General features: G+C 42.4%; 1 protein-coding gene across 4 annotated transcripts in view; it reads right to left on the reverse strand.

Moving 5' to 3' along the window:
- Positions 1-10,992, reverse strand: part of LOC107375367 (striatin) — a 47,396-nt gene extending 36,404 nt beyond the window's left edge. For all 4 annotated transcript variants that reach the window (XM_054749805.2, XM_054749804.2, XM_054749803.2 and 1 more), the window contains exon 1: positions 10,567-10,992. In XM_054749805.2, the coding sequence (XP_054605780.1) occupies positions 10,567-10,776 (210 nt within the window). In that variant the 5' untranslated portion in view covers positions 10,777-10,992. The remainder of the gene's footprint in view (positions 1-10,566) is intronic.
- Between the last annotated feature and the right edge of the window lie 1,324 nt (positions 10,993-12,316).

Genomic DNA, 12,316 nt, shown 5'->3' on the forward strand with positions numbered 1-12,316 from the left:
TCCACGCCAAATTTAAATTTAGTCTGTTGCCATATTCCCATATTCCCCAGAGTTAGATAAGTGGGAAAAGTCAATCTCCAAATATGGTAGCATTCAGTTTGCCTTAGCTTAGCATAGACGATGTAAGTGAACGGTAACCACTTCCATGTGAAAAAATTACTCCGTAATGATTCTAATTATTCTTGGTGATCTCAATAATTATATCAGCTGCAAATGAAAATAATAAAGCCTAGTTTATGCTTCTGCTTCAGACCCACGAGAGAGACGCACACGCATCATCACCCCTCACCCTCTGAAACAGACACAAACAGAAACAAGACTGAAAAAATATCGGTTGTTAACATCGGTCCAGTTTTACTCATCGGACCGATACTGATATGTTAAAAATGATTAACATCGGCCGATACCGATGTTGATGCTGACATACTGTACGTCCCTAGTTCTACTAAGTTTCTGCTAAAAACGGTGACATTTAAATGCAAGGTTCACGGAGAAAACATTTTATTTGTTATTTTTGAAATATGATCATTTACTCTAAATTTAACAAGCGGGCTAAATGTGAAAACATTTTCTGCTTTAGCTGCTGATAGAAAACAGGTGAGAAACACTCGGATTAGAAAAGTCAGTCAATTCTACATCACACGGTCAGATTAGCACTCACCCATCTTGGCCCGTGACAGAAAACACCGTGTTGATTTAGCATGCAGGAGAGAACGGAGCGTTCTGTTTCGTTCCCTCCTGACTGCCAGTGGCAGTAAACAGAGTGGATGGACCTCATCGCGCTCTGCACAGGTCGAGTACTAATGTAAACAAAGTCACGCACGTGACACGTAGCGCACCTGGTCGCGAGTCTATAAATTACGCGCCGATAGCTACGTTCAGGTCTCCCGGGATCTTCTCGCCCGAGAAGTTCCGAGTGACCCCTGTGACTGGCAGTCAGGAGGGAACGAAACAGAACCACAGTTACACCGTAACTTCCGTTTCTTTGCTAGCAGAAGCTAACTGTTAGCATTAGCGACTCCACAACACAACAGAACTCCTTCAGGTTTGAGTTATTTTATGGAGATAAAACATCAACATTGCAGCGTGAACAAAGAGTGGCTTTCTGTCAGCCAATAAGAGACGAGATGACCTGGTGCATTCTGCTCACAACTGCTCTGGCTCACACTTAATTCCACAAACAGGAGGGCCAGAGCCCCCCCACCCCCCAGTAATCGACTCAACACATTCATTTATACTAGAGACCACTGCAGATGTGTTGAAAAAACGAGTGAAGTTGTTCTTCAAGCATCTGCAGTAAAGCAAACCATCTTTTCTTAACCAGATTCAGTAATAAAGCACCTTCTACACTCACGGGTTAATAAGCTAGTCTGAGGAGTTGGATGCTGTAATAAAACTGCTTCGTTTCATCCGAGGGTCAATGTTGCTCCTCCACATAAAGACGGTTAAAAAGTAAGGCTCCTTCAAAGGAGGGCTCCGGAGGGCTCCTTCAAATTCTGCAGACTGATCCAGATCCAGTTCACAAGTAATAGATTTTCTGAGGGGAGCTGCACAGAAAGTGATTTTATTTCATTCTCAGTTACCTAGAACCATTTCTGAGCTTTCACAAGGAGACCGAGTTGTTTTCATCCCATCACGAGTGTCTGCTGGAGCTTGGATTTGCACAAAAATCCATGTCAAGCTGACACCACAGGGTTATCTCACAGGGGCAGCGAGCAAAGGCACGAGGATGGGAATAGTGAGACCGGTGTTCCAGCATTCTCAGACACATTTACAGGATCACAGCAAAGCAAACGCTTCTGAAAGGGCGACAGATTAGAAACGGAAAAATAACGACATAAGGATGAAATGTGGGGACATAAAGTCTGCAAATGGTCAGACGGAGCTTGTAAAGTCCGCCCTGTGGCTTGGCTTCTCGAGTGTGTGGCATTTAACTTTCACTTGTATACCAATATATCCACGCTTTCATACACACCTACACGACCATTTCAGTTAACTAAACTCAAAATGAAGCATAGACAAATTCAATTAATTGCTTTTTAAGACGAGACTCACAGTTGCTTCATAAAAACGACGTTTCTAAACCATAAACTAGACTCATTTGATGCAATGAGAGCACCGGTTTACAACTCCGACACACGGGCGACCTCAGATCCTCGGTGAAAACTGGAGGCGGCAGGCGACTTCTGCGGCAGAACTAGGCAGCTGTCCCACACACCCACACAACCAGATGAACGCTGCAAGTGTGCGTGGTGGAAGGATAAGGGAATCAACGATAGCGAAGCGTGGAGAAAGGCTCGGGTGCGAGGGGACAGTGATGCCAAACTCAAAGAGAACGATGCCCAGGAGGCGTTTTCACACATGAACACAAACATCCTTTTAAAATACTTACTACAGAGTGTCGGGTAATCGATCTGCGGACAGAAACACCGACAAAACAAGTGCTATTTGTGGGTTGAAAGCTCCTACTTTTTGTTGCATCTAGGTGCACACGGAGAGAGCAAAAATAACTGCAGCATGGGGGTGGATATGCATCAACTCAGGAATGACGGTGACTCCCAGCTCTGGACTTCTGAATGCCACAGTAAGTGCATGTGTGTGTTTGCGTATGGTTCTGTCTGTGCTGCTGCAGTAGTGAGATGCATATGCTTTGGGCTTTGCAAATAGAAGTAAACAGAAGATTACGTGTAATCCAAGACGAGGTAATTCTAGGAAGTAATCAAACGACACAGGACACAAAAACCTCTCTCACGCAGTAAAAGGCCCTCCTTTAGAAATACACGCCTATGTAATGAAAATAAGGAGGCCCGTGTCTTACTCTTACACTAGATAAAGCCACCTTACACCCCAAGTCACCTTCAACCTTTTCCTGGTGTCAGATTCTGGCTCCTGACAGATACTTCTAGCAAGGAGACACCCCTCCGGAGCAGGGATTTCCCCATAGCTGGAGAGCTGATGAGGCACACTGGAGTTTTGGCCCACACAGGAAGTAATCTAATCCCTAACGCCGTCATTAAGCCTGAAAAGATCCGCACTAATCAGTTCAACAAAATGACGCCAATTAAATTGGTTTCTCCAAAGCTTCTGTGGCTGCAAACAGAAAAAATATACTGGAAAAGAGCCTTTTCTTTTTATCTCAACAGAACAAAATTATTTCTGCAAGGAGTTCTCACAGGTTTCCTGGGAGCTGGCCAAGCGTCACTGGATGAGAGACAGGAGACACGCAGGAAAGGTCTACGGTCCATAGGGATGGGTACCTTTGACATTTGAATCGATCCGGTACTAATTCCCGGTACCTACGAATCGATACCGGTACTTAACGGTATCAATTTTAGATACTTCTGAGTGTTTAATATTTTTAATTCTCTTTTATAATTAAATATATATTTTTCTCAATTTATAATCATATTTGTTAAATATCACGATAAATAACATTCAACTGTTTGTATTTTAACATCGTCCTTGTAGTTTTATAAGCTGATAATTAAACTGAAGCAAACATCTTTACTGTGAACTAAATTTACTGTGAATCTTCATTCCTTTTGCCGTCTTTTTTTCTACTGGGAAGTTAGAATTTCCGAGGAGAAAGCAAACGTACCATTAGCTGATAACAATGGTAGCAATGGAAGCTAACATATCAAGCTAACGCTATCTTAAACAGTTTATTTAACTGCTGGAGCAGATTAAAACGATGATGCCTCACACTTAGATCGTTGTCGCTGGTTTCATCTTCACCCAATCACCCGTCGCATTTAGTAAAGTGAAGCCAGACTTTAGAGCGCGTTCATGTTCTTCTAGTCGGAATTTCGGAGTTCCGAGGAGAAAGCGAACGCACCATTAGTGAAACAGAAGCTAACAAATCAAGCTAACGTTATCTTAAACATTTTATTTACCTACCGGAGCAGCTCTGTTTACAACTCGCTCGCAGCGACAGATGACATAACGCTCTTGCGCAGCTGTCTAGGCAAGTTCTCGTTGTGAAGGACGGGTACCGAAACGAGGCACCGTTTCAAATGAAGTGAATCGGTGCTCGGTCGGTACCTTAAAAAGTACCGAATTCGGTACTTTTTAAGGTACCGAATTCGGTACCCATCCCTACGGCGGTCCAGCTCAGGGACACAAAACCTTAGCCTGGCTAGCCATGCCAATGCTTCCTTATGGGAAGAAAAGCGTCTGGTAATGCTCCCATTAAAATAACGCCACCTCCTGAGATTTCTAACCGAGCCAATCAGCACTGAGCAGCGCACGTCACACACTGCAATGCTCATTTTCTCACAAATAACAAAGATGGCCTCTGAAGTGGAGTTTGCTGCGGCTCTTTGTTTGTCTCTGTTCTAAACCTTCTCACTGCGAGGCAAAAGCTCCATCAACTATGCCACCAAACTACCCCACTTCCACCCCCTTCAAAGGCTTAATTCACATGTCTTTTATTTTTATTTTTTTAAGTCAACGCACTTATAGATGCCAGAACAAGGGCAAAACACACTGGCAGCATATCAGTCCAAAAAAATGCCATCTTCAACTATGACACCCAGATGCTCTATGCTGCAGTATTTCCATTTGTTTCCATTTCCAAGCATTGTAGAATGAACTTCTGCTTGAACAGTCGGGATTCTGTAGAAGCTCTTCTCTGCTTTTGCAGCAGCGTTGATGTAAACTGGTGCCTGAAGCCTATTTTATACTTCTCCGTCTGCGTCCGTACGGAGACACGCAACGCCTTTATGCGCCGGCGCAAGGGCTCTCTTACGGGATAGCAGAGAGTGACAGAGACATGCGCAACTGTTAGCTATCCGTCAGAAGGGACTGCAAGCTAGTGATTGGTCAGGCTGCTGCTTCCTTTAAATTTGTCGACAGAACCGCCTTTTCCCCCTCAAAAAATTAAAAAGGTATTTTGCAGCAGACACAGAACAACTGAAGAACACATCATGGAAATCAGAAAATATGAACGTTTATTCATCCGTGGATGAAGGCATACAAACGTATGCAGCAAGTGTTTAATTCGTGAACGGAAATGACGAGAAACGTGGACTTAGAGGTGTCCATCGTATGAAGAGGAGGAGGAAAATGAGGAACAATGTCAATTGTGTTAAAATAGTCTCTGAAATGTATTTAATTTATTTATGAACTTATATTTTAGGAGGATAAAACCACTTGAGATGAAACATCTCATGTACGAGTGGGTCCTCCTACCGTAGAGAAATGAAATACAAGAAGACAGAGGCAGTTCACTATAGAATGACACAAACTCAATAAAAAACTATCAACATTAAAACAACATAAACACACAATAGTAAATACACCATCTTGGACCAGATACATGACTGTAACAGAGGCAGGATACCCCAGAAAAGTGCTACGCCCTCTGTTGTCCTGGCCTGTTTTTCAATACAGAGTATGGGTTGCTAATCACTGTACGTAAACAGCCGTCACCCATAGAGACAGAAAAGTAAACACAGCTCATACAGTCTGTTACCATCTTTTCAATGCTTCATTATTTATGACAACACACAGCTATTTACTGCATTTAATTTTCTTCCATATGTGGCAGTGTGTGTCCTGCCACTGTATCCCAATTGATCATGCGCCCTGGCTACTTGGCCAAAGGGAAGTCCCATTGGCTGACTGGTTAGCGCGCATGACTCTCGCGCGACAGTCTGGGGATCGAATCCCGCCCGGGCCCTCACCTCTCCACCTTGCCACACATAGATCCCTTACGGCAACAAAAATTGCAAAACAAACCTACACATTATCCATAAGGAAGCCTGGCTGAAACATGGTTGCACAAATGTTTATTTATCTTGTTCCCAACCTGTAGATTGAGGGCTGCTGCTTTCCAACAAGCTAGCAAAGCTTTAGCAAGCTCTTAAATGGAACTAGCCGATGACGGAATGCTGATTATCCGTAAATTAGAACAAGCTGAAAACGAATGATTTAATCAACAGGTGATAAATCGATTAATTCAAATTTGCGGTTTAATTTGATTTCAATTCAGTTCAATTCAGTTTATTTATTCAGCGCCAAATCACGACGAGTCGTCTCAAGGGCCTTCACAAAGTAGGCATTCCAATTAAGCTAATCAGTAAAAAGTTTCCTACATAAGGAACCCAGCAAATTGCTTTACAGCAATCCTCATACTGAGCAAGCATGCAGCGACAGTGGAGAGGAAAACTCCCTTTTAACAGGAAGAAACCTCCAGAGGGTCCTGGCTCAGTATAAGCAGCCATCCTCCACGACTCACTGGGGATCGAGAAGACAGAGCACACACACGTGCACACACACACACAACAAGTAGTATTCCTATGCCTACATTGTGATTTCTTAGTAAATATTCTATTTAGTAAGAGATAAACCTTTTTGTCTATCTTAGTGAATCTATAATTAATTCAACAGGTAAACTAGTAGTAGCACATTCCATGTCAAAGAAGGTGAAACGTTATCAGGAGAGGGAGAATGTTAAGTGGATAGCAGCAGTGTGCCGATGGCTGGCACACTTGGGGGAAACAATTTTTTTCCACTCCTGGGCTTCCGTAGATCAGAGTGAGGTCAGGCCACACAACTCTCATAACCTACGCCTCACTGTTTGACTAAAGCAGTTCGCATCAATGTTTTTCCCACAAAAACAACATCTTAATGTTAGGTCTTTAGCAGAAAGAAGTTGGACATCACCAAACCATCCGCTGCCGTGTTTGCACTCGTGCTGTCGTTAGAGCACCGTGTCCAGACATTCACTAAAACCCACTACTGCTAGCTGTTAGCATCAATGCAGCTAGTTAAAGTTACGTTGCTAAGAAAGGAAAGGGAGGGGCAAAAATATCTAATTGAATTGAAAATTGCATTTGGGATGAAAAGATCAGATTTTATTTTTAAGCCCTAATCAACAATAAGATGACAATTATTTTACTGCAGATTAGGACCCGATAGTCTCACGTCTACTCCTGAGACTGCCACACCAAAATACCTTTACACCAACATAATACTACACACAGGAACGTGTATGATTGGCAGCAGACAGAAATCAAGTCTATAAGGGGACGTAAGACACGTACAAAATTGCAAGAAAAAACTGGAAAATTGTATTCCAGAACTAAAGTAAACTTTTCTGAGTCTAAAGAAGCTTCATTTGAAGTGGACACTGGGAAACGCAGTGAAGTTTGTCAGTCGGTTGCCTCAGACTGATGACTTAGTAAAGCTGCTTTGGTTTGCTCTAAACCACGGCTGTCCTAGGACACAACAAACTGGAATTACCAGCCCCATTTTTGGGAGTCCTGTGCTTTTCCAACCCTGTGAGGTCTGCACCAGGACGAAATCCCTGAATGCAATGAGGACATTTCTTTCACTTAATGCGTCCCGTGTGGTCATAGATGAGCTTTAAGGCCTCCAGTGTTTGCGTCCAAGGCTGCTAAGATTCCTGCATGATGCTAAATGTTTACGATGCACACTAACCGAAATTAGACAGGATGTTGTACATGGTATTTGTGCGTGTTATTTTTAGTTGTGTTAGCATGAATAATAGCATTCATTAGAATTTTTTCAGTCCGTTTGCTCACAAAAGTTTATTTTTATGTTCCTATTTTTTTAAGAATTAAGATTTTTGCAACATTAAATATAATATTCTAGTAAAATAAGACTATAATTTATTTTGTAGGGGTCTTAGTTTTTGAATCATCTAATGAAAAATGAGCTTAAACACTGGTAAAAAAAATTTTTATAACAAAACCGCTTGTCTATGAAATGCAGTAAAGTTGGTGGGTGAATGTGTTTATATAGCACTTTCTAGGGTTCTATCTACAACCCCCCAAAGTGCTTTACAACTAACCAGTCACTCACCCACTCACTCACACAGATTCACACAGTGGTGATGATGAACTACAGTGCAGCCACAGTTGAACTGGTGTGCACCGACGGAGACAAGGCGGCCAAGAACTGGCGCCACCGCTCCCTCCGACCACCACCGGTGTCTTGCCCAAGGACACGATGACTACAGCAGACTGAGAGGTGCGTGAACCTGCTACCCTCCAGTTACGGATCGGGCACTTAACTCCTCTGCCACGTCGCTCCAGTGTTCAATGACAAGAATGCTGCACATATCCGAATGAAGTGCAACATTTTAGGGCAGCTAATTCAACATTTTCTCATTAAAGTCAATGAATAATGGCGATTAACATTTATTATCTCAATTCTAATGAAAAAGTAATAATTATGCTAATAAAAAAACATGCAGCACTAATTTCAGCAAACCTGCTAAAACCTAATATGTGTTTTGAGTTTGTTTTAACTATTTCTTTGCTTCTTTTCTGAAAGTATTAATAATTCAATGATAATTAGGGTGATAGTAGTTAAGTGCCCGTCCCCTAACGAGAGGGTTGCTGGTTCAAGCCCCATCTGTCGCAGTGTCTGTGTACTTTGGCAAGGTGCTCAACCTGCCCTGCCTGCTGGTCAGAAGACGTTGTGGTGCCAGTGCTTGGCAGCCTCGCATCGGTCAGGGCACCCTTGGGCAGCTGTGGCAACAATGAAGCTCATCACCACCAGAGAGTGCATGTGTGTGCATTGTATTTCAAAGTGCCTTGGGGGGTTGTAGAACCGTAGAAGGCGCTGTATCACATACAGGCCATTTACCATCATCTGATAACTAAATTCTTCTCTTGTACATTTATTTTCACATCAGCAGTAACACAAAAAATTGGCTTATCAACCAAATTCATTCACGGATGCCAGGTGGTGATGACCCACCAAGAAATGGAACACACCCCAGAAAAGAGGAGTGGCCTCCTAAACAATCTCACAGGCTAGCTAGACAGCATTTTTATTTTTACAAGCACCAGGTGTGTCTTCCTCTCAATGAACACCAGGCACGGCTTTCACCCAACTTATACAAGAATTATTTCAAACAAGAAGACGGACCAAGGCTTTTAAAACGCAGATCTGAAACTGAGTTTAACGCAAAAATCTGAATGTTCCAGCAGGTCAGCGACGTCAAAGTGCTACTTGACATCTTCTATTATGGCGCTCAAGCCTTTCATTATTCATCGAGATCTATTAAGTTTCTTTTAAATGGCTTTTGATCTTTCCTTCCTTGTGTTATTTCACCAGCAGCTTCTCTGGAAAAGTGATATTTATGCAAGAATACCTCAAGGACAGCACAAGGTTACATCCCATAAGGAAGTTTTAGAGTATTAATCATGTCTGCTCTCATTTCGTGCAGCACTGGAAAAGCGAGAACAGAGTCGCTGATGTTCGCTTGATGAAGTGTGCAGAATGATGCCAGTAAAAAAACGATTTTACTACAACTATGGTCAATTTTGTGTCCTGTAAACAAATCATTTTCCTGTTAAACAAAACAATAACTCTAAATGAGCGCGCACACGTATTGCCGCCACAAATAAAACCACCCAGTAAACCAACCACCCTGTGCTGTGCCACAGCCACAGCAGCTTGTTGGCTGATAAGCTCAATTCATGACAGCAGACAGGAAAGGAAGCATGATCTGCTAGGCAGACTGAAAGTGCTGCATGAGGCTGAGTCAAAAGCCTGCCAGACAGATCGTGGTGTATGTCATCAATGTACAAACAATGCCATGACTCCCTCCCTCTGGTCTCTTCTGTTAGCGGAGGTCAGTTTGTCCTGCAGAGTAAAACTGATCCGATTGTGATACCACCTCACGACTGGGTCAAAATAGATGAGAAACATCGTACAAAAGGAATCGAACTACAAATCAATCCATGCATTACAGAGAGCAGTTCATGCTTTTAAAACATTGTGGTATAATCTATTAAAAGATGCAACATGTGTTAACGTTAGAAGTGGACTGGAAACCTAAAACAATAAATAAGATTTATCTCCAAGTTAAATTTACCCTCAAACTGCCACCTGATCCACTCATTCTGACTTATGAATAAAAGCTAAATTGTTTGACCTAATTTTGGGAACCAGATATAATTTCTATACAGTGAGACCCAGCAGAAAAAAGCAAAACAACAAGGGGAAAGGACAGATTAGAGCGCATTTGAATGCCTTTCCTCAGGAGTGACAGTGACAAGGCAGCTAGCTAATAAACAATGCTGACTCCAGACTCTTGGTATGTGATGTCTGTTTAAAGCTGTCTGTCGGCTTACAGGAGATCAGAGCATTAACAGATGCTAATGCCTGTTTACTTTACATGTTTTACATATAAACAGAGTAGAAACCTTAGCAGGGTGCTACACATGTACCAATATATAAAGCCGAGTCCGTTCCGATGCTACATATTTTACGCCAACTACTTTGGTAATACATATAATTGCTATTAATTGTTATTTTCACAAGAAAACCGTGAAAACAAACACTCGCTAAAGCATGTATTACAATAACGGAGTGTGTGAGGTTCATTTAGTGGTTTCCGTGAAAGCAAAGACATCGCTAACAGCCGAGTGAGAGGGGCGCTGTAGCTCCTTTAGCTGCTAATGCTAAAGCTAACGACCAGAACAATCAAACACAGAAAATCAGCGGGATTTCACCACAAACAAGCAGCACAATTCCCAGGTAAAGAAAAGATTGTGGGCGTTAATTAAAATATGAGGCAATTTTCACCTGCAGCTCGGCCCGCTCCACCTCCCATTGTGCCCTTTCAACTTCGAAACGGGCCCATTCGTGCTGCAGGAAGTGCAAGATCCCCGGGATGCTGTACTGCGCTCTAGCCGCCTCCCCAGCGTCGCCATCGGGCAGAGGTCCTTTCCCACCGCCGGCTAAAACAGAGTTATTATTGTTGAAGAACACCCCGGGCCCTGCCTGCTCGTCCATGGCCGGGCTCGGTGGATAGGTCGTTCCGTTGCCTCGATGTACCCGATACCAACAGATGGGTAAAAAATCATAAAAATAAAAAACTATCGACGGCACTCCGTCGCCGCTGCTCAGGGAATGAACTCACTTTCTGACAGCTAGCTGTCATCGACCGACGTCAGAGACGCAGCAACGCCCACATTTAAGAGACGCTCGATTTCTTCACCAGGACCGTCCGGAGCAAACAGTTTCAACTTCACTCAAAACCAAATGTTAGCGCCTGGAAATACTTTAATAAAATCCTACCAAATGGAAAAAATAACAGTAAGGACACTTATTTAAACTCCCTCAAAAAACGAGTGAAATATTACATTTTTATTTACCTGCCAAGGTGAGTTTACAGCTGAGACGGACAGAAGATTGTTAGCAAAAGACACCGAGTTGGGGAATAAAATCATCCTTGAGTGATTATATTAGGCAGCACATACAACAAACGACGTGTTTTCCCCCAAATACTACAATACTTCCATTAGCAGTAGTAAAAATCTCATTGCTGGCTCAATACAAAGCCCAGAAGTAATCTCATTTTGTTTGACAGCTTCTAGGAGGAATGTTAAAACTAAAAGAAAATGCTGAACTCTCAAATAAGCACAAGAACACTCAATGGATCAGTGGAAAGGTCACAAACAATTGTAATTCATAGACACACTGATTGCCAGACTGCTGATGCAAATTCATTGAAAATAAATAAACAGCAAACATCAGCATTCAGAGGGCTTTAAATCAGATCACTTAAAGAGTAAGTCACCCCCAAATCAACTTATTTTTTCTGAAACTATATAAATGCGTGTCTAATCGCGCTGCAGACGTGTAGTCAATAGTTTTGCACTTAAGCATTTTAGTTAAAATTTTAATTTTCAGCCTAAAACTGTCAGCGTTGTGTCGTTGTGAGCCTCTGTGTGTGTGTGTGTGTGTGTGTGTGTGTGTTGTTAGCAGCTCCGCCCTCTCGGTCTGCTAGGCAACAGCATTTGCTCTTTAAAGAGCAAGTCACCCCCTACCAGCGTATTACTCCACTTCCACTTCCTGTTTGAAAAATGCAACAAATGCTGTTGACTAGCAGACCGAGAGGGTGGAGTCGCTAACAAATACACACACAGGCTCAAGACGTTGTGACATCATAAGGTACCAGCTAACATAATTTACCTCTTAGCCAATAGTGGTGCCAGATTTAAATTCAAATGCAGTGCAGTTTTTTACCTGACGACGGCACAACACTGACAGTTTTAGGCGGAATATTTAAATTTGAACCAAGATGCACTAAAGTGCTAAACTATTGAAAACACGTGTCTGCAGCATGATTAGACACTCATACAGTTTATCAGTAAAAAAAAACAGCTGATTTGGGGGTGGCTTGCTGTTTAAGGCAGAATATTTAAATTTTAACTAAGATGCACTAAAGAGCCAATTTATTGACTGCACGTGTCTACAGCATCATTAGACACTTGTTTATATAGTTTATCAGCAAAGAAAAGTTGATTTAGGGTGACTTGCTCTTTAAATA

This window comes from Nothobranchius furzeri, chromosome 12 (genome assembly GCF_043380555.1).
Source record: "Nothobranchius furzeri strain GRZ-AD chromosome 12, NfurGRZ-RIMD1, whole genome shotgun sequence".
In the NCBI taxonomy this organism is placed as follows: Eukaryota; Metazoa; Chordata; class Actinopteri; order Cyprinodontiformes; family Nothobranchiidae; genus Nothobranchius; species Nothobranchius furzeri.